General features: G+C 40.4%; 2 protein-coding genes across 7 annotated transcripts; one reads left to right on the top strand and one right to left on the bottom strand.

Moving 5' to 3' along the window:
- Window positions 1–1,304: 1,304 nt before the first annotated feature.
- foxh1 (forkhead box H1) lies at window positions 1,305–6,382 on the bottom strand. Of its 3 annotated transcripts, none has more exons than XM_040044124.1 (4): window positions 6,268–6,382; window positions 4,096–4,777; window positions 3,360–3,464; window positions 1,305–3,141 (listed from the first exon to the last, which is right to left on the bottom strand). In XM_040044124.1, the coding sequence occupies exons 2-4, from the start codon at window positions 4,567–4,569 to the stop codon at window positions 2,176–2,178; spliced, it is 1,545 nt and encodes a 514-aa protein (XP_039900058.1). In that variant the 5' UTR covers window positions 4,570–4,777; window positions 6,268–6,382; the 3' UTR covers window positions 1,305–2,175. The 3 variants fall into 3 exon arrangements, with proteins under 3 accessions (XP_039900058.1, XP_039900059.1, XP_039900060.1); XM_040044125.1 differs by having other exon boundaries at window positions 4,096–4,667; window positions 6,268–6,373; XM_040044126.1 differs by having other exon boundaries at window positions 4,096–4,663; window positions 6,268–6,367.
- Window positions 6,286–26,001, top strand: ppp1r16a (protein phosphatase 1, regulatory subunit 16A). Of its 4 annotated transcripts, XM_040044122.1 has the most exons (14): window positions 7,106–7,229; window positions 9,340–9,545; window positions 11,377–11,431; window positions 11,556–11,656; window positions 18,330–19,374; window positions 19,934–20,004; window positions 22,170–22,315; window positions 22,588–22,691; window positions 22,893–23,017; window positions 23,337–23,462; window positions 23,554–23,629; window positions 23,711–23,840; window positions 23,946–24,108; window positions 24,241–26,001. In XM_040044122.1, exons 5-14 carry the CDS (start codon window positions 19,128–19,130, stop codon window positions 24,766–24,768), a joined length of 1,716 nt encoding a protein of 571 aa, XP_039900056.1. In that variant the 5' UTR covers window positions 7,106–7,229; window positions 9,340–9,545; window positions 11,377–11,431; window positions 11,556–11,656; window positions 18,330–19,127; the 3' UTR covers window positions 24,769–26,001. The 4 variants fall into 4 exon arrangements, with proteins under 4 accessions (XP_039900055.1, XP_039900056.1, XP_039900057.1 ...); XM_040044123.1 differs by lacking the exon at window positions 11,556–11,656; XM_040044121.1 differs by lacking the exons at window positions 7,106–7,229; window positions 11,377–11,431; window positions 11,556–11,656 and adding an exon at window positions 6,286–6,390.
- The last annotated feature ends 1,580 nt before the right edge of the window (window positions 26,002–27,581 follow it).

Genomic DNA, 27,581 nt, shown 5'->3' with positions numbered 1-27,581 from the left:
AACAGCAACTCAGTTTATTTATTTATATAGACATGGTCAAAATGACCTGCAGAAGTTAGAAAGATTAGACTTAATTGACTAATTTAATTGACTTTGATCACTCCACGGTTGGTCCCAGACTGGCTTGTCTGAGTATTTTAGAAACTGCCGATCCACTGGGATTTTCCCACACAACCATCTCTAGGGTTTACACAGTAGTCCAAAAACGGGGGAAATATCAAGTCAGTGGCAGGAAAGGGAAAGAACACAGTTACTGAATAACTACTCATTACATCCACGGTATGCAGAAGAGTATCTCTGGGTACAAAAACTGCTGATCCTTAAAGCAGATGAGAAACGGCAGAGGAGTACCACACCAGGTGCCACTCCTGTCAGGTAAGAACGGGAAATTGAGGATACAATTTGCAAAGGATCACCAAAATTGTACAATAGAAGATTGTAAGAATGTTTGATTTGATGAGGCTTGATTTCTGCTGCAACATTTGGATGTCAGAGTTGGAATCTTGGATTAAAATAAAACAAAACTTAAAAGCATGGATCCATCCTGTCTTGTATCAACAGTTCAGGCTGGTGCTGGTCATCTAATAATGTGGATGATATTTCTTTTAGTCGCCCAGATATGAACGGAGAATTGTTTAAATGCCACAGCCTACCCAATGTCCTCAGATGACCTGGACAGTAACTAGATCTCAGTCAAACAGAGCATATTTGGGATGTAGTGGAATAGGAGATTTGCTTCATGGATGTGCAGCTGACAAATCTACAACTGTGTGATTAGCTTCATGTCAATATGGATAAAAATCTCTGGAGAAATGTTTCCAGTTCCTTATTGAATTGAAGGAAACTCAAAACACAATTGTGGGGTCCCAACCACTGCTAATAAGGTGTACCTAATAAAGTGGCTGCAGAGTGTAAATAAACATAAATAGTGTAACCACACTACGGCATATTCATGTAAAGTTAGCAGGATTTTGCACTTAACAGCGTAATTGTTATACAGCCTCACAAAACACTGAACAGCACTGTTAATATAAACATTTTATTTACATACCCTGTTAAACTCCAGAACATTCTTTGGATACCCAAAACTTTTGAGCTGACCTACTCAGTACTGTAAAAAAAAAAGAAATTGTAAGAAAAATCACAGTAAAATGTCAGAAAACTAACAAAACATTCACCTGTCAAGGTAAGGAGACTTTTAAAAGCAGCTTCCTATAAAAGATGATTGTAATGGCATTAAAATAGTGCAAAATAACCAGCAGTGCAAATTCTGCAGGAAATGATTCCGTTTGAGGTACGTTTTGGCTGTCAGGATGTGAAAAATAGTCTCCAGTTTCATGACAAGCTGTCAGATTCTCAGATTATATCACCTGAACTGACTTCAGACTAAAACAAAGATATTATAAAAATTACACTGTCTCCAGAAATCTTTTGTTTTCTTCCCAGTACAGATTTCCTTTCCCTTTACACACAATGACAGAAAAAAAAAAAAGAGTAAACAAGGCCAATGCCACCATCAATAGAAGCATCACAGACGTACATGAACAAATGGTATCTTTTGGTATCTATCATAATTTAGATGTAGGCACTGATCTGTGCACTGTCGCACAATAAAGACAAAGATGCAATGTCTTCATTTACTAACTCTACAGTGTCAGTCTTTAGCTCATATTTACTGCATAGGCCTTGTAGTCCAGTTCTTTGTGGCTTTGTATGTGTAATACATTCAGTAGTCACAATAGGTAGAAAACATTCAAAAAATGATAATAAAGGTTAAAAAAAGAAGCGTGTTTATGCAAATAAAGAAACAGTGCAAACTATAGGTGCAGTGCAATGACTTTACACAGTTTCACTGAAAGACTGAGGTAGATACTCGTTTTGTTGTACAGTTATTATAAAAGGTTTTCTTTCAGTGAAGCCATGTAATACTCCATACACTGTTTCTTTTTTTTTTTTTTAAATTGCAACATAAAAACACTTTCATCTCCTCCTGATAAAACTCTGAGTCAATTGATAACATTGTCTACAGCTCAGCGAGTTTTGTTTTTTACATTTATTGTAGTATTTCTTGAGTTTGTGGAAGTGGCAAACAAAATATAGTTCCTTTATGGATCTTGGTGTGCATCCAGTTGTTTGTCATTGTGGTTTGGTATCCTGTTTGGGTGGCAGTAATACTCAGTATTGATGGTACCGGTTGAGAGGAGCCCCGTTCTGCAAAGAGTACTGACCGGGCTGCTGATAGTGTGGGTGAGAGTTTTGACTGGCTGGTACCAGCACATCAAACACACTCTTATTTGGAGGCACAGATTGCAACATGTTGTCCAGGTCCATGAGTAAAGGAGGGGCTCTCACTGAAACTTGTCTAGTGGGGAGGATGGGCCAGTATGTATGGCCCAAGAAGTGACTTTGTGTCATGGGAGAGCTACCATAGCCGTAGATGGGTAGCCCGCTGTGCAGGGGCATGAGAGGACCCCCGTTGAAACGCATGCTAGGTGGGGCAACGACATTAGGGGGTGCATATTTAGCGTAGGAGGTGGGGAGCTCCCATGGAGGTGGTACAGTTTCCCGTCTGGCTGATTTCTGCAGTGGTGGCCTGCAAATATCTCCCCCTGCTTCCACATCAGGAGGAACACGCTTCCCAGTTACTCCTTTCCACTCTTCATCAGATGAAGACGAGGAAGAGGAGGACGTGGAGGCTGGGCTTGCAGAGCTGGCAGAGGCACTCCGAGCAGAGGAGGTGTAACGATGTTGCGGAGCCGGTGAAGGCCGACCCCGAGTCACCTCACCCCAGCAGTCCCCTGAAGCCATATCTAAATCCCCAGACGCACTGATTGGCCTCAGGCTGTGTAGCAGGGAGTCGATCGCGAAGGACGAATCCAGCTTAGGTCTGTACAAGTCATCCTGCGGTGGGAAAGAGTTTCCAGAAGATGTGGGAGGGAGCGAGGTCACAGGTTCAGGGGGCGCCTCAGACTCAGGCTTGTGTCCCTGCATGATGTAAGGAGCCAGATCCTGAGCAAAGATGGTTTCATCCTGACGGGACACAGCCGTGTTCTGCCTCTTGAGAAGCTCCAGAGGAATGCGGCTCAGCTCCACTGCCCAGAAATTGCCTTTGCCCTGTGGCTTACCTGGGTCTTTCAATACCTACAAGGTGGAGGAAGGATGGACAGAAATATTAGTGCTTGCCTGGACAACCTAGTCTGACAGGACTAGCAACCTAATAATTATCACAACACAAGTGATTTAAAGTGGGTTCTAGATTTTAATAGAAAGACTCCAGTGGTGTATTTCTACAGGAGTAGGTTGTTTTTTAGTTTTTTTCTCTGTTTAATGATCATTACATAACATTTTACCATACAAACCTTAACAAAGCAGTCATATGAGGAAAGGTTGTGTCGCACAGAATCTCGCCAGCCTTTGTAGTTTCCTTTGAAAAATGGAAAGAGGGTACTGATCTCCCTGAGGATCTAAAATTTAAATAAATATCAGCATTAAAGTCTGAACCAACACACACACACACACACACCAGCATCACAGATTTTCGTTATATGGTCACTATATTAACTGCAATCCATGCTTGCGTAAAAACAGCTCGGTGAAACTACAAATTTCAACGAAGGATTTGGATTTTTATACTCATTGAACTTAAAATTGAAACAAATTGAAAATACGTTTTCCATCTGGTACAAAAAGTGAATGGAGCCCCCATTTGAAGCCTAATATTGGAATGTACTGTATATCTTATCACCGTTTCTGATACAGATCTGCGTCTGGTTCCACTGCAGTCCAGCCTTATCTCAGCAAACCAAGAAGGGAACGGGTAGAAGTCACTCAAGTGTCACGACGATGTGGCTGTTTAGTGTCACTTTAGGAACTGTAAACGATCTTCTCAGACAGATTGTAGAAATTTCGCATAAAACTCTAATGGAGTCTACTCTAAATACACGACGCAGTGATGGATTTGCTTCTGCTGATGAAATAAGTGACGATCATAAGCGGCACCGTGCGTAAAACACCGCCCGCGTCGTCTACACACAAATGCCAAACTCCGGCAGCATTTACACAGTTAACACATAAAAGCATTAGTTTTATCATTACCTCCGCTAACGTCAGCTTCTTCTCTGGAGACCTCTGGATGACCATAGCGATCATTGCAAGATAGGAATACGGAGGTTTTGGATACCTCTGGTAGTTCTTTTTCTTCCCATTGCCGGCATTTCTTTTCTCTCGTTCACTTTTCCACATGTCCTGCGTTTCATCCTGCTTAAACTGTCCATCTTGATCATTCGGGTTTAAAGATCCAGGCGCTTCCTCTTTATCCATGAATCCCGTGGCGCCGGTGAGGTGTCCGGGGCGCTCCGTTGGTTCCTCCGAGCGCGGCAGCTGCTGGGGAGGCATCGGATCCGTGAGGTAAGGCCAGTGTTGGGCTGGTGAGCTCCACGGCGCTACGCCGCTGGGAGAAAAACTCTGCTGCTCATTTCTGTGGAAGTCAAGTTGATGGTCGAGAAGTTCTCCTAGGTGGGATGAAGCGATCGGTGCCAAGAGACTCTGCCCCGGCCAATGCTTTGTCATGCTGATCAGTCAGGGGAGGAATATCGCTCTGCACGTAGAGGGGGAGGAGGTCAAAGAGTCGGTCCTTAACTTCTGGCAGACTGCTGGCTCCAGGCTGACTATTTGAAGAGCAAACAATTAACAGTTTCATGTAAATCCCGCTGCGTAATCGGGGGGATGCGTTATCTGAAAGCAGAATGACTGATCGGCCCTGGGGGCTGGGCTGGGTCTGTGTGCGAAGAGGGGAGAGAAAGACAGGGCAAAACTGTAAACCACCCATACGATACCTTATCAACACGCCGACATGCAACGTAGTGATTCAACAACTACTTAAAAATCTCTGTTTACAAGATTCGTGCATGGAGACTTTAAATGTTTGGGGAACACATCTACATTAATACAAGTCTGGCTTTACACAATTACACATTTTAGTCTTATCGTACACTTTTTAAATTATTTGTCTATTTAATTTTAATATCACTAAAGCTTTTACTTGGGCTTAGATGTAAAAGGTAAAACTTGTGGGGGTAGGGTGGGTACAAATATTTTCGATTTAACCTCGGATGCAATCAACAATTATAGATGAGCAATATACACAAGAGAGGGCTAATATACAAACACTGACGATGCCCCTTTCAGTACTTCATTTCTTTATTAATTATTAAATAAGCAATTCAGCCTTCACTGCCTACTGAATTCTTTTGGAATGGTTTTTAATTGTGAGAAACTAAAATCAAATTAGCCAAATTGTGTATTTGATTTGGCTTTTAATTCCAGAGGAGAAACTATTCCCATGAAAGCTATTCCTAAAAAGAAAAAGAAAAAATGAAGAAAAAAGCATAAACTACGCTGATTAGCTGATTAGTAGGTGCAGAATATTTTAAGTCATCATTGTTTTGTGTTGTTTGATAACGCGCTGCAGTCGATGGAGGTGTTTTTCCACAGTGGGGTCTCCCTCTGGAGTGTTGAGCATGCCATTTAGCGCTGAAAAGACTATTTTCGGGTATGCGCCTCTTTTGTTCAACTTAACGTAGTGCTAATGTTGAAACTCTTGCTTCCCAGCAAGACAGTGAAAACAAGTTGGATTAGAAGAACCCCCATCGGGAAGCTGGAGACTTTTCCATCCCAAGAAAAAGAGAAGCTGCTTAGCATGTGAGGAAATACGGGGAGCGGGGGGTTTCAACACCATTTGTGGGGTTTCTGGCGCTTACAAGCTGCTAAGTGTTGTAGTTGGGTCGAACATTCACACCTTAAACAGGGGCAATCACGTACACCCCCAGCTGCTGGAAAATGCCTCAACATCTCCCTCAAGCAGAAAAAAAAATATCAACAAGTCAACCAAAGAATCAACTTTAGGATCCATCATGTGACAAAGCGTGAACTTTGGCACGGGATTGTAAAGAGTTTCGCACTAATGCGCAGATTAAAGATGATTTGATCCAACAGTTGTGTCACCTGAAAGTTACAGAAGCAGCAGAGCTGGAAACAACTCAGTTTTCCTGCAATTAAAATCCATTTACTTTTAATGGGCGCTACTGGGCGTTTTCACATTGACCCCCACTCACATCACACCACTCCACAAGTTAACCTTAAATGTCCAGGCAACAAAGCTGATGACGCTCTTTTAATCAGGTTGCTGTAAAAATTAGAATAAAAAAGGACGCTCTGCTCGTTTTTGCTTTGTTTCAAATAAATAATTCGCCCGTGTGACAAACTTACCGCACAAATGTGTAATTTCTGCAGGCAAAAATATTTGAATGAGTTTGTTTGTTTTTCTAGGTCAGATGGCACTCCTAAACACGGTGAACATCAAATCTCCGTCGCACACCTGCTTCAATTTGGGTCAGTATTTTTCTTACACTGTCGGTGACCTTCCCTGGAGGTTTATCCCCACCTAGCGGTTTCACTCAAAAACCACAGAAGTATTAGAAGAATTAAAATTAAGCATAATTACATAAGATTCATAAATATGTAGAATTTAATGGGGTTAAATTCCTCATATCTCTTTCTATTTGAGAGATTCGGAGGCAATTAAACAGGTATAAGAATGATTCACAGCCTAAGAGTCTGAAACAAAAAATCAGATTAAAAATGGAAAACCTCTGTAGGTTATACATAAAGAAAATGAATACATGGTATATGTCTGAAAGTTAAGAAACAGCTGAAAGTAATGGATACATTTTCAATCAGGGAATGGCAGATTAATTGTAATGCTACAAAGTAACAGATAATAATAATAATAACGAAAGTAAAAGAGTTAACTAAATACAGTATTACTTTTAAGAGGTACAGGAAAAACAGTACCAAACACATGCTGAAACCTGACACAAAAAAGGGTGGGAATCACTGGTGTATATGGGGAATCTCCTAAACCACCACGCACCATGTTTCCACCTGCATTTGCATAGCATTCTCCAGTGAAGGGCTCAGTGCTAGACGCACCGATTTGAATACAAACTGTCAATTCATCCCTTCCTGTTTGCTGGAATGCCAGTTAATAGGTTTGGTCTGGATTAGAGAGCCACACATAAAGAGAATGGGGTCCTACGTGAATAGGTCAGCATCGGGGACAGGGCTCTTTACATGGGCTGATTGAGTCCAGACAAATCCTTCCTAAGCTCTCATCCATCCCGATACCGGGATAGAGGAGGAAGAAAGGCATGCTCTTTGTCACAGAGAAAGTAAGGAAAAGTTTGATCTGAGATGTGTCAATTAAGACAAGAGTGACTTTTGTATAACTTAAGCAATAAAAAAGCATACCATTGGTTAGTACTAGCATTTAGAAAAACCTTCATCAGGTGTTTCTGACCTTTTGTCTGTAGGCTGGTATCAGGCAGTTTATCTGTCATGCCACATGAAATCTGACTTTTCCGAAGCATTCAAAACCAGAATAATGAAAAACTAAAAGGCCTGAAAATAATATTTTCATTTACGGTGAAGATTTCTTTTCTTTCCTGACACAGAAATGGATAATAAATATTTGTGTAAGCCAAATCCAATTGATTTTAAACATGGGCATCACTGGTTTCACAAGGCTCTTCACATGGGCTGATTGAGTCCAGTCCAATTACTGAGTCACTCTTCTCTTTGTTTGCCATCATTTTTATGAAACTCATTCTATGCATATTCAAAACACTTGAAGAAGCACTGCACTGAATCTTCTCCCGAAGACCAGAGATGGTAACAAAAGCTCCAACGCAGGTTCCTTGTTGTGACTCTGCAGGGTATCACCGCTGTGATGCATAGCTGGGTCACTGCGGGGGTCAGCAGGTCACAGCGTCTTCAGTGTCTATCTCTTTTTTAGGATTTAGTAACTGATTCGGGTGCTCACAGGGACACCTTGTGCATTTCATTGTCCAGCAGTGTTTTTGGTTGAGTGCCTCAAAGTTGATTTTTAATTATGGGAGTGTTAAAGACCAACCCGCTCTGTAAAGACACACTTGTTTAGGCTTGTGTGTTGCAGTGATTATCATTTAGTTACCAAACACATCTTAACAGTTTACTGTGAAAAGACTGCAGTGAATTCACATTTCTAAGAACGCAGGTGCATAGGCAAACACATCCTTATACATGCAAACACACCCTCAATATTTGACTTAAAAATGAAGGATGGGTTGTTTTTACACTAAGGCAAGTTCAACCTGTTTATTTTTTAATGTTTTTTTAAATTGCTTTTTAGTAGTTTTTTGGCAATACTGTGTATTTACAAGTATCTATTAGTGTTTGTTAGTATTTATTGAATGTCTATCATCAAGGCTGGACTGGTAATTTGGCATACCGCGCATTTGCCTGGTGGGTCAATATAACTGTTCTTTGTTTGTTTGTCTTTGGTCGATATGTTTATACAGGCAACAGGTCGTAGGGCCGCTGTGCACCGGCCCTTCAAACACTTACAGCAGCCCATTGGTGCATTTTCATTATTGACACTGGATTGCCCAATCAAATATCTTAATTTCAAACTGTTCCCTCCCCTGCCAGCGTTCCCTGTGCGCCCGCGCACCTTGTATAAGAGATTTTATTGTGGAAGACGTGGTTGATAAAGATAGCGAAACGAAAGGTGGAGCTGAAAAGCTGAGAGGCAAAAAGAAAGACAAACAAAAATGCAACAAAATGAGTCAAATTAACCGGCATGTTAGCAGCTACACTGTCAACAGCAACAACTAGTAAAAAAACAAAAAACAAAAACAAACAAACCCTCGCGTCACAAACAACTGCTGTTCTTAGCACTAGTCTTGGAGAAGTGCAGGAGGAGGGACAGAAATCCCAAAAAGAGAGTGGTAAGAAAATAGATGGAGGGGAAAAATTAGGAAGGGCAGAGATTCAAGTAAAATGAATGGCTACTTTGACCACAAGCCACCGCTAATAGCTAAAGTACAGCTTTTAAATATAACATGATGCACTACAGTATAACTCATTATTAGTCAGTACATAGTGTCGTGATTGCTTTTGTATCAGTCCTGGCCTGTCTAGCATGTATGTGGAATTTGTTAATGCCCCCCTGGGGATGAATAAAGTATCTATTAATCTATCCACTTAAAATATATTTATAGAGCCATTATGTTTGTTGCCATTTCTGCTGCCCTCTTGGCCAGATCTCATTTTAAAAAAATAAAATTTTTAATCTCAGACTTTTTTTTGTACCTGGATAAATAAATGATGTATAAAATTCACTTTGTCAAAAATTTGATTGCTGCTTACACATTGGGATGTTTTTTTGGGGGGGGGGGGGGGGGGTGTTTGAGTCAGCAAGTCATTTATAACAGTTTTAAATACGGGCATGTTTTTTGGCAGATGATCACCTGTCTCCTGCCGCCCCGCAACCTGCAGACTTTGCCGCCCTCTGGTGGAGGCTGTCCGGTGGGAGGAGAGGGCGCAGGTCCGGTTGTTATGGTGAAGCATTTCCCCAGAGGGCTGGCTGAAGCTGGAGCTGCGGCGGACAGCAGCTGATTCAGTTTCACGGCTCGCCCAGGACCTACCGCTGACAGGCAGCGCAACAGGTAAGATGTCGCCACTTTGTTTTTCTATTGTTTTACAATGAATCTGAACGTCCTGCTCGGTTCAAACGATTGTGTAAAAGCTGAACTTAGTTGTCGCCGAGACGTTAACGTTAATTATATGAGGGCAGCGGCTCCGAGTTCAGCGTCGGTGAACAGCGAGCTAATGCGAAGCTAAGGTAACGTTAGCATAATATGACTTCACCACAGGTAGCCGCACAACAGGTACGCTTGCCAATTTTTCAACTTGTAAAGTCAAGCGTGTGGGATACAACTACGTTATGAGAGCTACGGATGAAGCAAGTGGGGAAAGAGCCGCTTGCATTACCTGTCAGCAGACAATACACCTGTTGGGCTTGTCTATGAACCGCTAGGTCGGTTAGCTAATCCCGTGACAGGAGCTAAAGCTTCCGCTGCTGTTAAAACTTTCCATTATTGTATTAATGTTGTTTAGCGCTATAGCGATCTCATCAAACTGTGATGAAAAAGTGAAGGTGATTTGGGACTAAGTTTAACTTATTTTTTTTAAAAGCTAAATATATCACAGCAGCGTGAAAGGGCGACGTGCCAACTTATACAGTTAATTACCCTGACGTAAAAAAATACAACTCATTTATCTTACATGCGGCAGCTCAGAGTTCAGGGTCAAGTAGATCCAATCATTTACTGAAATGGGTTTTGTTGGATTACTTTAACATTAGTTGAATTAATCAACTATTTTGTTAATAATAATAATAATATAATAATAAAAATAGCAAGCTCAGTCTGGCAAATGATATTACAGGTTGATGACTGAATGAATAATAATGAAAAATTCCGATATGTCTTATGATAACATCTCTTTTCTCAGCTAAAAGCGAATTGTAAAGAGAATTTATTTGCTTATTGTGAAAATAGGCACACTGCACAGGGGCAGACCCACAAGTCTGAAGGGATTAAGGAAGAAAAGGATTATTATTCACAATCAAGCACGGCCCTTCAGCTATTTGACTTTAACCCTCCATCAATAACTTATTAACCTAAATAAACTCAGGCATTTGTTCTTGTCAGGCCTATGTTTAAAGTGCCTCTTCAACAACATTGACTTGGTATGTAAAGTTAAATATTTGCAGGTTTCACAATATAGACTAAAATTAGTGTGAGGGCTCCTTGATACACGATGTGACAGCCCACACAGTGCTGCGTGCTTTCAGAGACTTAGGAAGAATGGATAAAAAGGCCGGACTGTGATTTTACAGCAAGAGTAGCAATCGCCACTAAACTGATAGATTAATTCTGTAAAATAATTCTGTCGGGTTTGGGGCTCTCTCTCGTCTTACTGAGGCATTTCTTTATTATCCCATTATGGGATAATAAAGATACATCCCATCCTGTCACCTGGCTCCGTTTAAAGATTCCTGTTTTCTTTTTTGTTTCTTCGCCTCTCCTCCTCCGCTCCAGCATGACATGACCTTACTTCCTACTTACAAGCAGTCGGAGGAGTTAAAGTCAAAGCTAGTCTGGCTGTCTCCTCCCCCTCCTGTCTCCTCCTCATATTCTTCTCTATCTCCTTCACATTCTTTCCTCCACATCCTTTTAACCCTCTCTTTCTCTCTCTGTCCACATCCTGTCTTCCAAAAAAAGCAGCGGCTCTTTTGTGTGACGTATCTTCGCCTTCATCATTGTGTTTTTTGTTTCTCATGGTCTCTCCTAACCCTTGGCTGCTTGATAGAATTACTGAGATTTCTGAGTGATTACATGGAGCAACTCAAACCTTAACACATGACAGGGCTTATTGTAGATCCTCCTCCCTCGCTCTCATTTGTAGTGATTATAATTTTGTCCGTCCTTCAAGGGCTGCAGCTACAAACATTTCCTGTATCAGTACCCAAAGTGGAAATTATTTCAAGGTATGTGACATCTTCGTTTGTCTTGCTTTGTCCAAGCATCAGCCCAAAAATACGTTAAATTTAAAACAAGTTTTTCTTTTTTCTTTCTTTTTTTTTTTTTTTCTTTTTTTTTTTTTAAACGCAGAGAAGCAGTGTAGATGCTACACTTGGGTAACGCTTGGCTTTTTGATTAGAAATAATGATTCATGATTTGACAAGCCATTCCCAGCTCTGTCCCTTCTAACAGTGAGTATTTGTGAGTATCTGGCACACATTTTAGGCTACTTTGGCATTGTATCAGACTGCAGGCGGGATCATTCCCGAATCATCAAGCTACACTGACTCAGCAATGTTTGTTTCAATGAGTGGGTCGGTAAGGTCCTCTGTTTCAAATCAAATAGCTCACCAGGCTGGAGGCTGTACACAGGAGCCGTCCGGTGCTGTTTTATGATGACAAACCCATGATTGAAGCACAGAGGACCAAGTGTGGCCAGATTTAAGGTTGGCTGTTTAGGCTGTATTTTCTGTTTTGATCAGTCCCACCCACCTGGTGAATGTTTGAGCCCCAGTATATGTATTCATAGTACTCTATTCATTCTAGCTGTTGAGTGAAAGGTTGTATTTGTCAGCAGCTGTAGACAGACCTTCCTGTTAGGTCACTAGGTGGAAAATTAGTCAGAAGACTACAAGTGTCACATTGATGAAGGGACGTTTTCCCAAATATAATAAATGTTAGTCATATTTTTCAGCGCGTGTGTGCGCTGTGGTGTCTGCCGTGCTAAAATTTGTCTTTTCCTGTGTAGTTTCCTGTCTCGTCTTTGCCCAACACTGGGAATCACAAGGTTCTTCCACAGTCTTCCCACTAACAAATTCCCCATTCTTTATATAGCAGAAGCAAAACTAACAGACTCATGAGGCTGAGGTCTGTTGTGCATCAAGTGTTTGTAGTGAGTACATCGGTAAGGTAAGATCACAGCATCGCAGAGAAATTGAAGCAAATTTTTAAAGATTATTATTGATTGTTCATTTAGTGTTCAGATTTTCATTTATAGCTTTCTCCTTATTTCTTTTTGAATAGTTAGCAAAATCCTTCCTTAAGAAAACAAAAGGACGGGGGAGGGGTTGCTCTTTGTTGAACACTTGATCCTAGTGTATACTGTTGAAAATATACAGTGCTGTGCAAAAGCTTACATTTCTTTCCTTTTTTCCCTCTACGAAAATGGGAAGTCGTTGCAGCTCTTTATTGAAATGTGCAAAACTACAAGAGATACAGTATAAAAAAACAAATTTTGTGCAATTCTAACACCTTTATTCTTCAGCACAGTCTGATCTCTCTTAGACAAACTGTCCTATAATTTGTTAAGTCCTCGGTGAACAGAAGATTGGTCAACTGAAGGATCAGATGCATCTTAAAGGCCCTGTGTCAGGTCTTTGATTGGCTTTTTTTCTTATTTCTTAAATATGTGACTTTCCAATAGTGTTCATGTGTTGTAGAGAGTCTTTAAGCCTGCCATTTCTTCTTTTATCCTCTACAAAAAAAGAGCACACATTGCTGAGATATGCACCGTTTTCAGCTAATATCTCTTTGGGAATTGCCTGTTTGGTCCAAACTACTTTTCCTGGATTCAGCTTAAAAAATTGGAACAATTTATTTGCCTTTGTAAAAGACTGCTAGTAACAATGTGCCTTAAGATACAGTTTAAAATGTCTGTTATGTGTAGACACAACACTGGTTCCTTGAGTTAGGGTCCTTTTTCAGGCTTGAATGATTCATAGGCCAGTGTTAAGTGGCTTAACAAACAAAACATTCCTGTGAAATGAAATGTGAAAGAAAAACTTTGAAATACCTCCAGAAAGCTTGGAGAACTGCTGACCACGCCCACTTGCAAGAAATTGTAAAGAAAAGAAAAATTACAAGAAAGTCTGACTCCTTGGAAGCAAAATCTAAAGAAATCAGACATGGCTCAAGACTTTTGCACAATACTGTAGTTTCAATATTTATCTTAGAAATATCCTCACATGGTGATGCCTTGTCTACAATTGACTACAACCAAACTATTAATATGTCCAGAGAGGCAACATAGTATTGGGCCACTGACTGTTTATCTTGTAGTTTTTTTTTTTCTCTAGTTCATTTCTGAGCTGCTGGTCTGTCTGAGTAAGATAGCATTTCCATGTTGTGAGGATACTGAAGATGTGTTTTCTCTTTTTCACAGCAACATGACTTGTAGTTTTTTTTTGGCTAAATCTGAACTATCGGAGTAATACTCTAAAGGGATAAACTTCCCTACTTTTAGGCTTTAAAGCAAAGACTGGACTGAAAGGTCATGGTTAAAGTGGAGTCAAAACAAAACTGGACAGTATATGATTTAAAGAGACAAGATCCAGAGTGGAAGTGGCTGATTTTGACACATACTGTTTTTTGCATCAGTGTGTAGCCACAAGTTAGCGGTGTTCACACTCACAGCAAATACTTTTGTGTACATTGTGATTGAATCAGGTGCTCGCATTGTTTCGTTGATGATGGGCTAACACAGAATTACTTGCGACGTTGAACTTAATTTCTCCTTCAGCCCAATTTTTACCCCTTAACTGTAAAAGGCTAATGGGGTATTGTAGTCACCTTGGCAGGCAGTGTGGCTGCCCGTGTTTTTGCATGTGCTAACTCGAGAAGAAGGCAATGTGGGATTTTTTAAAAAATATACCAAAAGTGCATTTATAAAAAATCTTCATGAGTTCAAATCTCAGTGACCTCAATGTCAAGGCCCCAGAGTTCAGGTTTTCTGAAAATCTGGTGAATGAGGGGTAGCACTGGTAGCTGTGAGAATCCACAGTGTCCTGAGCAGAGTGCAGTTGTCACATAACATTATTTACACTCTCCAAGATCAGCTTGCGTAGTGAAAAACATTTACAAGGATGTTGTGTCTTCCAGAATTGGTCCTTGGCAAGAGAAATTGTCACTGTGTTTCCTGCTGAAAGGATTTAGGAAGTGTTATCATTGCTACACTACTTGGTTTTGAAATGGATACATTTATTATTAATGGTTTCAGGATTAGTTTCTTAGGGAAAAAGATGTGATGGAGGTCAAAAAACCCATTAGGCTTGGGACATTAATGTAAACCTGGAACTCTGGCGCTGTTGGTTAAACAAACAAATAAAGGCGCTTCATTAGACCTTAGTATGAGAGGATGTCTTACATGTTTGCTAAACTTAACACTCCACGGCATAACATCAGAATATATTGCTCTGATGCCAGAGTTTGTGTTTATGTGTGTGATCGTACATTTTAATTAGAAATAAATTTCTGACATTATCTATGTTAAGTTTCACAGGCGAGAAAGTTAGCCTGTGTGCAATGTATCATGCCTCCCATCGCTACTCGTGTGTAATTTTGCTGTGTGTTCAAGTCCCATAGTGTACAAAAGATGCATGCACGAGCGTTCACATGGACACAGTTTGTTACTTCTTCCCAAGGTAGTCTAATCACTTTACCTATGTTCTACCTACCTCTCCAAGTCTGCCTGTCTGACTTGCTCACCAACATGGATATCTCTTCTTTCTCTCTTTGACTCCTTTTGTCTCTCTGTTATTTTCAGTTCCGGTTAATAGCATGAGTTACTAAACTGTGGCTCCATATTGGCATGGTTTACTGATTTTCCTAACAGGTGAAAGATCCCTAGTTTGATCCTGGGAGAAGAAATAAATCCCTTCAGTGTTGCATCAGAGAGGAAATCTGAAGAAAAACAACAATCTGCCAAGTCAAACATGTGGAGCTATCTGCTGTAATGAAAAAAGAGGGAAGCTAAAAGTAGCTTTTAGTGACCTATTGCTAATCTCCAACATTTTCTTTAGACTGTAATTTGAAAAGGATTCAGGAAGTATTAAGTTTGGTATTAATAGTATAGTTGGGTAACTTTAACAGTGTTCTTGCATTTTCCTCAGTGCATTATCTGCCATTGTGAATCAGTCAACACACCACATATATGACAGTTTTTGGAGGGATGGGTTGTTTTAAGTGACATGTGTTTTTGATGACTGGATTTTATGCGTAAGATATATATGGATTAACCACGCTATGGCTGCATCCATAGGTTCATGGATATTTCTTAAAATTGATTTTTCTGAGTTTGTTTTGAAATTGCATAAAGCATTCTCAGGTGTTGTCAAGAGCACGCCAAGGCAAGAGGTGGTGATATCATCCTGAGAACTATTCAATGCCCACTACAGAGGACATATTGAATAGACTATTGTTCTAATGACCCATTGAGGTTTTGCCAACATGTGACCACTATTAGCATGATGTCAATTTGTCTGCCATTCTGGATGTTTGACATTCATGGTGACCATGTAGGTTTAAGTGAATAAGTACGTAAATTACACACAGACATGGAGACCTGTCTGCAACAATCTGGCAACCTCCTGTTGCGAGGGAAAAGTATGTATTCCTCAACCAGTTGGCAAAAACCTGTTTGTGATTTGGCTGTTATTATATTGCTGTGGTCGTAGAATAAATCTAAGTGATGCACTTGTCTAGAAACATTTTTCAGATATTCTCCGAGCTCTAGAACAAACGGAGAAAAGTCTGATTCAAACTGTAAATGGACACAGTTGGCTCAACCTTTACTTTGAAGATGAAGCATCTGCATTTTCTTTTCTTTTTTTTCTTTTCTTCATTTTTCAAGTTTTGCTTCCACTGGGTTGCCAAGTATTTGCACACAAAACATGAAACATTGCAGGCAACTGTAACCAAATCAAACACTAGGAGGTTTTTGATGCAGCACCTTCTTTGCAGCGATAACTATATGGTGGAAAACTTGTTAGCAATGTGGTCATGAGTATAAGAAACCACAATAATATAAGAAACCGCAATAATGCTGTCATCCCAGAGTGATACACCATGTAAGATACACACCACAACAGTGGCAGGCCAGCACAGTTCCAGCAGGTCAGGTGAGCCCATATTTTCATGGTGAGGGTTGAAACACAGTAAACCGGTTTTATAGTCACAGGGACAAATGGGGCACAGTTTTATTGTCTGCTTAGTCAGTAGGATAACGTTATTCAGAAAGAGCGGTGAGGGCAGCCTTGATTCTCACATTGATCACTTTAGAAATGCAAATCATCAAATTCCATCTCTTTAATGTGCGCTGTTGTGAATCGCATATAAAAAAAAAAAAAAAAAAAAGGTTTATCACTCTTTGTTTGTGTAAACTCAGCAAACATGAAATGTTAGTGAAGTAAGAATCAAAGCATCTTTTTTCAGAAGAAATGAACTTCTGATGTGCACAAATCAAGTAGTGGCTGATTTTTGTGAAAGATGTGGACTAAAGGATGTATTTTAATATACAGGTGATATATTATGGCTTTGTTGTTTATGTCTGAGTGTCAACATTTAACATAGGCTTTGAGTATGAAAAGATATCTTTAAAATTCACAGCACAGGATAAAATATCAAAAACACTAGGTTTGGGAGTCTGACAAAAAAAACAAACAACATATTTAAGATTTTTTTCCCACTGATCTCTCCGATTGTGTCTGGAATTATCCCACTAATACATCAGTAAAGTTCTTGAAGGGATTTTTCCAGATTTCTCTAATCCTTTTCCCCTTTAAAGCCCCTTAAAATGCCACAAAACTTATTCCCCTTTTCATTAGTTAAGTGCAGTATAACCAAGGCCACTACCTCTAATTGGACTATTCTTTAATAGTCCGTATACTTACTGTTTACTCTTGACTTTTACAGTGCTGATTTTTGGATACTATGGCTTTCTTCTCTGAGGGAGAAAGTTTAAAAAGCTATATTGTACAATTGTCGGTACATTCTAATTGAAACTAACCTTCATTACACATATCTCTGTCCTGTGCATTCCAAGTCCGTATTAATCTGTGTATTTAAAAGACAGATCTGCGTAGTAGCCTTCAATCCATGGAGAGAGTCAGAGTGTGACCTTAAACTAAGGAAATCCTTACATTGTAGCTTGTGACAAAGGGTGAAGGGTTAGGTATCCTGAAAATAGTAGGTATACACAGAATATTAATAGTTCTTGCCTGTCCCCAAGGCAAGAACTATTAGTCTTTCAAATGGCAGGGCAAAACCCTATTTAAAAAGCACAATTATAGTTCTTTGTATGCTATATCATATTGCACACAAGGCTTTAAGATATAGGCATCTGCACTTAGTTTGTAACAAAGGACTATTTGTGTTTAATACAACTATTAAAAACACTGTTGGATTCTTAATGAGGTGAAAGTCCAAGAGGACCACTGTAATTGTTATGTCTAATGATTCTACACTTGATTGCCCTCTAATCTTGTTGATTTATGGACCGGTGTGTTCTCTCAGCTTTTTTTTTTTTTTTTTTTTTTTTTTGTCATTGGTACAATGTTGCAGTAGCTGTGTCCTGGGACTACAGTCTTATCAGTCACTCTCTCTATCTCACTGAGTGCCTCTAGTTGACCTTCCTCTCAGCGCTCACTGGCCCAGGCCTAAATAATAAATGAACAGCCTGGAAAGAGCCGAGTGTGTGAGCCGCGTATCTCTACTTGGAAGTGAACGAAAGCCAATGAGAGGGATCTCACTGACCAGGGTTGTCAGGGGTGGGAACTTGCACCATAACAGGTCACATACTTGTTACTTAACTGCATTGCCACAACATCCATCACTCACTCTCACCGTGTGAATACCCTGTAACACATGTAATGTGTGTGCTGGGCTGCAGGGTGTGTCAGTCATTAATGAAAAGCATCCCACCCTCTCAAGTTTCTTTCAGGAGAGGAGTGGGAGAGGAGGGAGTAGGGGAGAGGAGCTCAGGGGTTAAAGATAACAGGATTAAGAGAGCAGTATGTTGTCATTATACTGTAACATAGCTCTGACATTTTGTCTCACTGCAGTTTTTCCTTCTCTCTCCCTGACCCACAGGCTGAAGACAATGTCATTCAAGTTGGTGAAGACTTTATACCTAGATCACATCTTTTGAAGATTTACCAAAAAGTGCACCAACACTATCAACAGGAAGTTGTGAAATGTTGTTATTTGACCACCCAGAAATATTTTAATTCTGTCAAATATTGTTTATTGTCAGTAACTGAAGTAGGACTCCTTTTTTTTTTTTTTTTATTCTCATTGGATGTTTGGTTCTTTCCACCTTGTGGATTTGTTTTTCACTGCTGCCTATGGATTCTCACAAATCCACACCTCCTTTGGACCATATACTGAAGCATGATTGCTGTCTGTTTGGATTAGAAGCTAAGATAGACTGACCTTTTTATAGTTGTTTTGTTTTCTCTGTTTGCCAAGTGGATGATTCGCCAAGTTACCCAAAGTAGAAATGGATTGGAGGACTGACAGCTGGTTGAAACCTACCCTTTGGATTATTATGTTTTGGACACCTTCCTGCTGCTATTTTACTTTAGCACGATAAGAGTTTTTAAAGATGGGAAAGAGACAGAAATATCTGTCAGCTGATTGCACAACTTAGTTTCTTTCCCATCATATTTTTGAAATTTTTGCTGTTTTTTGTGGTTCAAGTTACTTTTAAAGATGAACTGCAGTATCTTTTTGTGTTCTCCCACCCTGATGTAGGCCTCTTTGGCTTCCCTATAAAAAGGACAGGAGGCATATGATAAATTAAGAAGGCTGAAACCCCCTAAAGGATATCCTCACATAAGTGAAAGAAACAGTACTATAGTAGCTGAGCCGCTGTGGCGGTGCGGTATCATGGCAGCAGATCACGGCGAGCTGCTTGCTGAAATGGCAACCATGGGGCGTCTGAGTGCCACAGAACGGCTCAAGCATGCCAAGAAGCGCCGCGCTCAGCAGCTGAAGGCTTGGGCACAGATGGAAAAGGATGCAGCACGAGGGTCGAGGGCCAAAGCAGATAAGAAGAAGCCACGCACCACCAAAGTGACATTCCCCAGTGCTGTCACCCTGCTTGATGCTGCTTCCCGCAACGACCTGGATGAAGGTGGGTATACACACTGCACAAAAAGTTCATAATCAGAAGACAACAATTTTTTTCAAATGCTTCAGCTTAAACTCAGTGATTTTAGAGCATCAAAGTGCAATTATATACTAATCCAGGGTATTGACACCTGTAGAAGACTGATCCAGATCTCAGAAACGTGTGAAGGGAGACCCCACAAGTATTGGTGTGCCATGAATTGACTGTAATGCCGAGGCTTCTTTGTCCTGTAGCTGTTGGCATTTGCTGAAAGAAGCTCTTGCACTGTAAAAACCAATGACTTACAGGAACTGAAAAAATTGTACTGAATATATTAGAGATTAAAAATAGTATTAAGAGCTTTATTATAAGTTGTTGGATCTGAGCTAGTTGGTAAGGTGGTAAATCCTTTTACATTTTACACATACCATCTTGTAAAGATTGTTCTATGTTCAGGGCAGGTAAATGGCAAGGTTGTTTTTGTTTGTTTGTTTGTATTTTTTATGGAAAAGACTCTGCCCTGATGGTCATGCATAATCTGTATATACATGATTGTAAATTTCTTTTTTTTCTTTTGTGCTAGTGAGGGAGATGCTTAACAGCGGAATCAACCCCGATCTGGTCAACGAGGATGGACTGACTGCTCTGCATCAGGTACACATGCATTTAGCTCCAGGAGCCACCACCAGTCAACCACTGTTCACTGTTAACACTGCCAGTTGTACAAACTCAGATGCCTCCTCTCACTTACCTAGTTCTGCCTTTGCACTAATCAAATGCTAAATTGTCATCAACATTACTGAGTTACACACAAAGCAGTTCTGCTTACGCGGCATGATTTTGTTACGGCCGGTAAAACCACATGTTGCACATATACCACTGTCAACATTTAGGCCAGTTCTGTTCTGTGTCTGTGTTTATGTTTGTTTGTGTGTGGTCACAGTTTTGAGCTCACCAAGTACTAGTTGTGTTTATTATGTCTTAACGTTTTCTTGGTTACTTTACATAAAGAAAGTAGTTATTACCCTGATTATAGATGGAAAAGGTGAAAAAGGGTTGTTGTTTTTTTTCTTGCATTCCTATTTCTGGGCAACCTCAGTCACACTTAACCACCACAATATTGCTGTGTTTTGTTAGTTGACACCTTAAGACACCTTAAATCCTTGCGATTTTCTCACCCCTTTTTAATTTCTCCTTATATGTTTACACATACACGCACTACTACACACTCCTGAGAGGACTGTTTGTTAGCACAGAGAACTCTTTACAAGAGCAGTTTGCTTTGCCGTTTCCCTTGGAAAATGTAGTGTTTACACAGAGGGCTGAGTACATGTAAATTCTTTTCTTTATCCAGTGCTTTAGTTGACATTAATACTAATGTTTAGATTTTTCTATCTCTGCTTGTACTCGTTTTCTAACATCATATTTTTTCCCTCAAGTTTATTCCATCCGTTTTTAATAAACTGTCGACAATTTTCAGAGGCTTCAAGTTAATTAGAAAATTGACTGACAGGCAGTTTCCATGACATATTAAGCAGAAGAATAGTTCCATTTGGGATTTTCTCACTGGAACTCCTAAAATGATGTTCAAAGAGATGTTGTTGTAAGTGAGGGAGACCATCATTAGGCTGAAAATCCGCACAAACCTACCATAAATAGAGGAAAAACTTGAGGAGGGTCCAAATCAGGAATCTTGTTAATTCTTAAAAAGAAGGAATGCTCTGGTCATGTCAGCAAAATCAAAAGTCCTTAAAGACCCCAGAAAACAGCTAAGGTGCATTATGACATAATTATTTCTGTGATTGAGAAAAACAATTTCACAACATCTGACTAAGTCAAGAACACACTCAATCACTCTCAAGGTCTGCAAGTAAGAGACGCCTTTATAAATGTAAATACAGAGGCTTTACCAAAAGGAACAAACCACTGGTTACACTCAAGAACAAGATGATCAGATTAGACTTTGACAGAAAACCTCTAAAAGAGCCTGCACAGTTCTGGAAACAAAAGCTTTGTACAGATGAAACCATTATGAATTTATGCCAGAGTGATGGGAACAGAAAAGTGTGGTAAATGAGAGAAACAACAAGATGAACCAAAGCATACCACACTATCTATCAAACTTGGTAGGAGCAGTGTCATGGTATGGGCATGTATGGGTGCCACAGGCCACTAGTGTTTATTGATGATGCGATTGGTGATAGAATGGCAGGATGAACTGTGAAGTGTACAGGGCTATACTTTCTGCTCACATTCAGTGAAATGCTGCAAACTGATCAGAAACACAGTGTTAATGGATAATGGGTCAAAGGAAACTGCAAAAGCATCCAAAGAGTTTCTCAAGGCAAAGACATGAGACATTCTTCAATCGCCATGTCAGCCAGCTAATCTCAAACAGAGCATGTTTTCAGTTATTAAATACTAAACTGAAGGCACAGAGTCTCACAAACAAGCAGCGACTGAAGCATCTCAGCGGAAGAACAGAATTTGGTGATGTCCTTGGGTTCTAGACTTTAGGGAGTCAGTGACTGCAAACGGTTTATACCAAAGTGTTGAAAACAATCCTTACATTTAAAACATTTACGTTGGTTTGTCCAATTACCTTTTGAGATTTCCAAAAATGGAATATATAAAAAATAGCTGTATTTCCTAAATGGTTATTACAGTACTTTGATTACATCCAGTGGATTCAAATGGAAATTTTGCACTTCAATTACATCATGTTTAAAGTTGCACACAGGCAAAAGCACAGTATTAAAAAAGAATCTGTCATTGTCCAAAAACTTATGGGCCCAATTGTATCTGTTGTCTGTTCTCAGTGCTGCATTGATGATTTTGTGGAGATAGTGCAGTGTCTGCTAGACGCTGGTGCCAATGTGAATGCTTGTGACAGTGAGTTGTGGACCCCTCTGCACGCTGCTGCCACCTGTGGACACACTGGTCTGGTGCAGCTCCTGATTCAGGGGTGAGTGCTGCCTCACATCATAACTTTTCTGTTTCTCTCACAAAATGTTTAAATTTCTAAGCTAATATGTTTTGTTTATAATGTGCTTTTTTCGTTTCAACCTCAGTGGATGTTATTTGCTAGGCCACAATTGAGACTTAGAGCCTTCTTGGGAAGAGAAAGCAATTGAAACCCAATGAACCCAATGCAAATGAAAACACTTAGAGTGACACACCCTAATATGCAAAGCTGCTAACTCAGGTCTTTTTGAATATGGATATGTGTGCTTTCAGTGGGGCCGATCTGCTGGCTGTCAATGCGGATGGCAACATGCCTTATGACATCTGTGAGGACGAGGCTACCCTTGAGCTGCTGGAGATGGTTATGGCTGAACAGGGTCAGTGAGAAGTTTGTGCACAGATTAACCTTCCTGCCTTTGACAGGTTGGGGGAAAAAGAGGCATGATCAAGCTTAACTTACCTGTCATGTATCATATTTGAAATCAGACGGCCAACATTTATGTGCAGTTCCAAAGTAGGAAGAAAATAAGTCCAAGTGATCTTTTCAATCCTGTCCCTGTGTGTGTTGTTTTGTGAAGGGATAACTCAGGACCGTATAGATGAATGCAGAGGGGCTAAAGAGGCGGCTATGCTGGCTGACATTCGGGCTCTGGCTCAGAGCGGAGCAGATTTAAACGCACAAGATGATAATGGAGCAACTCTGGTGAGACACAAGGACGCATGCACATGAACTGTGTGGTGCACTTAAGATTTGTCAGCTCAGAGTTCAAATCTATATCCAATGCTGTAAAGCTAGATATTTTAAAAACATCTGATTATAAATGCAATAATTCCCTGACTGTTAACAGGTTGCACAGGTTTCCTGCATTCTTTGTAATGTTTTACCAACCATTTCTGTAACATTCAGCCAATGTAATAATAATATAAAGGTTCAGAGAATTGGGAAAATATTTTGTTAATTTTATTTTCTTGTGAAATATTGTTCTTTACTGACGTGCAGTTCATTTTCTTTATTCCTTTAGCTCCATATCGTATCTGCTAACGGCTATATGTCTGTGGCTGAGCTGTTACTAGAGAACAAGGCTCAGGTGGATGTGAAGGACTCTGATGGGTGGACTCCACTGCATGCTGCCTCCTGCTGGGGACAGGTTCATACTGCTGTCATGCCTAAAGCAACTAGTTTTCTGAAATGACTCATTCATAGTGTTTTGTGTTTTGTGTTTTTTTTTTGTTCCATAGATGCAGATGGTGGAACTGCTGGTGGCACACGGAGCCAATCTAAATGCAAAGTCCGTCTTAGAGGAGACACCACTAGGTGAAACTAGAGTATTGTTGTTGCTGCTGTTTCTGCCTTTTTTAATCAAACTTATTCATGAGAGACACTTTTGCCTTTCAGATTTATGTGTTGATGAGGAAGTCAGAGCCAAACTGATGGACTTGAAGCACAAACATGATGCCATCATGAAGAGCCAGGACAGGCAGAAAGGCACACTGCAAAGACGAGCATCTAGCACAGGAAGCAGAGGGTGAGCGTGGAGCTCAGTGGAACCAGAGGGGGAAAAGCATACACCGAAGTTGAAATGGATCATTGTTTTACTGCTTCCCCTCCTGTCTCTCATTTCTATGTGCAGTAAAGTGGTGCGTCGCGTCAGCGTGAACGAGCGCTCCAGTCTCTACCGCCGGGAGCACCACAAAGAGGCCATGGTGTGGCAGGAGCGCGGTCGACAGCCCGAGCCGCAGGACGACGATGAGGACAGACAGACCGACAATGAGTTGCACCAGCATGCCACCATGGTGATGGAGGTTTTGTTTGGAAAATGTTTCTCATGACTGTTTTTGTGACCATTACAAACAGTGTAAATGTTTTTTGTTTTTTTTGTTTTTTTTTTTTTGTCCCCCCCCCCCCCCCCCCCCCTCGTGTTTTAGGTTGCTACTCGAGGTGCAGCAACATCACATTTGGAAGAACTGGAGGCTGCAGACAGGAAAATTATGCCCAGCCTAGGGAATGGAGAGACCTCTGTTTCTCTGGCATCTTCCGTACCTGGAGAGCAGTGGAGTGGGGGAGGAATCATGGAGCGTAGCGCCTCCTACCAGCTCGGCTCTGCGTCTGGAGTGGGGTCTGCAGAGGGCGAGGGGGCAGACAATATGACTCGGGAGAAATCACACCACACCTTGGCTGACCTGAAACGCCAGCGGGCAGCTGCTAAGCTCAATAAATACCAAGCACCTGCACCACCGCTGCCCTCGCCCGTTGAGGAGGAGCCCTCCGTTGCAGCAGCTGAGGTGACAGCCATTCAGGCTCAGCCAGATCCTGAAATGACGCCTGCCGCCGAGGCAGTCTCCCCCAGTCAGGTGTACTTCACCCCAGCCAGTGGAGATCCTCCACTTCTGAAACTCCGAGCCCCTGAGGAAGAGCAGTCCGACAATAAGGAGCCTTGCTGTGGACTCATGTAGAAAGAATCATGCAATCAGACAAATATGCTGCCTATAAAGTACAAAAGCTGGTGGCAAAAAGTGGCAAAAAACCCTGTTAAAACAGACATGCTTTAAGTGAATCACTGGAGACTCTTTAGGTTAAGGCTACATGCCAATGATGGATCAATCTGCTTTGCATTTCCAAGTGAACTAAAGTGCAATCTGTGATTATTCCTCCTTTGATTAGCTTTCTCATTTCTGTTGCACATTTCACACCTTTAGCAGGTCCTAGCTTTCCCTCCTGCTTCACCTACAGGAGAACTCCAGATTGTAGTCTTGCAGTTAGAAGCAGACAGCTCCCCCACTCCATTTCTTGGGGCATTACATTACTCATCTCTTAAATACACAATTAGACTGGCTGAAAGCCATAGAATCATGTGAAGTTTTCTAGATAAGGCAGAAGACTGAATTGCAGCTGATTTGTTTTAAATCAATGAGGTTCTTTTTTTTTTTTTCTTTTTTTTCTTAATGAGTGCTATGACAGGTACATGATCTACATTAGCGTACATTTATATTGTAAACGAGAGTGAAAGAGGTTTGTTTCAATATGGGGGATTGATCATGATTGGTTTAATCAATATTCTGAATTTATATTTAATGAAGATGGACCGTTTCCTTGTTTGATTTATTTTTTTCTCTACTTTGGACTGAAATTTTTTTCTCTTGTTGCTTTCAAGTGCACAGAATTTGAAAGGGTGCAATTTGCTAATGAACCATTTGTCTCTACTGTGGGGAAATTTAGCTCAGCCTGTCGTCGTCATCATCATCATCATCATCATCATCATCATCTATCAGATTCCTATTTTTCTGTCAGTATTTCTATTTTTCTACCCTCAGAATGTAATCATATTATTTATTCTTCCTGATCCGGAGACAATTTATAAAAAGAAAATTATGATATGTTTGTGTTAACTGAATTGTCAAAGAGTCGGTTTAGTTTTCTTGTCAAACTGAGCAAACGTGTCACGATTGTTTATCAGAGGTTGGTGCCTTCATTAAATGTCTTATTTAAAAAAAAAAAAAAAGGTTGCAATGCTTGCACGAAGTCCCACGTTTAAATTTTGTGAGCAGTGGGATTATTACATAATCGGTCTGACATGGACTTGATGTACTCTCAATGCACTCTTTTTCTGTATTGCATTTCAGTTTTGTTAGTGATTTTTACTGATCCCTGTTTAGAAAAACAAAACATAAAAACATGTTTTCACAAATGATTTTTGTATATATTTTTTAATATGCAAGAACTCTTAATGAATGTATCTGGATGTTATGACTGGGATGCTTACAGGGAGGGGATCAGATCAGATAATGGGTTTAAAATATTTTATTTTATTCCAACTTACATTTTTAAGTGTGTGATTTGAGGCACAGATTTGATAAGGTTATTGCCTTATAGTTGGTTCAAAAAAAGCTGAACATATCCCAGTCTGTCTTGTTTGTTTGATGTTGATGACAGCTCCCTCTTGTGGTAAAAATGATCAGCTGAATATTTTTTACTTGCCCTCACTCCCCCTTTTGTCGTCCTCTTAGATCAGATCAGTCACTCTCTGACTTTCCGCACATCTCGAATGACACAGTCTGTTCCGAGCCATCTGCCAGAGCAGCAGTTAATACACAATGACAGCTTATTTAGGTGGTTTAACATTGTGGTGCACCAGAATTACCTTCATCCACACACATAAACATATGCGCACAGATCCTTATGTTGTATAAGGCCCCAGTAACAGTTACCCTTATGGGGAGGGAGTGTGTTAAAATTGGAAGCTGCTTATGTTCAGACTTTGACTGTGAGCCAGCACCACTGAGTCACAAGGACCGAGCCTGTAAGTCTCTCTTATAGTAATTATATAGCTGTTGCACAACATAAGGTATGTGATGTTGATCTGTCATTTAACGTTGAGGTAAAGTTGGAACAGATGATGCACTTACAGTCTGACAAAATGCACATGAAAGTCACCAGGGCATCACATGCTTGTGTGTGAACTGTTTTAGTTTGGGATATCAAATGTCTTTCCCAAACTCTTTCCAAGCCATCGGGGGGGGGTCTCACACTGTCCTACAGATACACATTCACACACCTCTCTGTCCCTGATTAAAACAAATGACATGCAAAGGAAGGAAATTTCCATGTGAGAAATGAATTTTATTTGACATTGCATCAAGTTCCTCTGCATTCTTTGCATTCTAGGTGGTTTTTCTCTGGTACTGTAGTTCCTTTCGCATGAAAAGACAACACAGTGATGTGTCGTGGATGTAATTTATTAACCCATACCTTCGTGCCACAGTCCAATAACATAAACCAAAATACAGTATACAAAGCAAAAGAATAAATATAGTTCTAAGAACTTTGAAAATCAATATTTGATAATGACCACTATTTATTCAACACAGTCTGCGCTCTCTAATGGAAGCTGTCTTGTAGTTTCTTTAAGTAGTCTTCAGGAGTACTTCTCCAGGCTTCTTGAAGGACATTTAAAGCTCTTCTTTGGATGTTGGCTGCCTTTGGTTTCCTGTCAAGATGAGCCCACACTGCTTCAACACGGCTCCACCATGTTTTAGAGTCGACTGTAGACACTCACTATTGTCCCTGTGTTTCAAATTTGGATTCATCACTCCATAAAACCTGTTGCTACTGATTTCGGTCTGTGTCTTGTGTAATTTGGCATACCTCAGCCTTTTCTCTGTTTTCCTTACTCAATAATGGCTTCCTAACAGCAGCTCTTCCACTGACACCATTTCTGATGAGGCTTGAGCGAACAGCAGATGCATCAATTGAAGGGACAATGCATCTC

Source organism: Simochromis diagramma, unplaced genomic scaffold, assembly GCF_900408965.1.
Source record: "Simochromis diagramma unplaced genomic scaffold, fSimDia1.1 OVJJ01000602.1, whole genome shotgun sequence".
Lineage (NCBI taxonomy): Eukaryota > Metazoa > Chordata > Actinopteri > Cichliformes > Cichlidae > Simochromis > Simochromis diagramma.
This window is presented reverse-complemented; position numbering and strand designations above follow the sequence as displayed.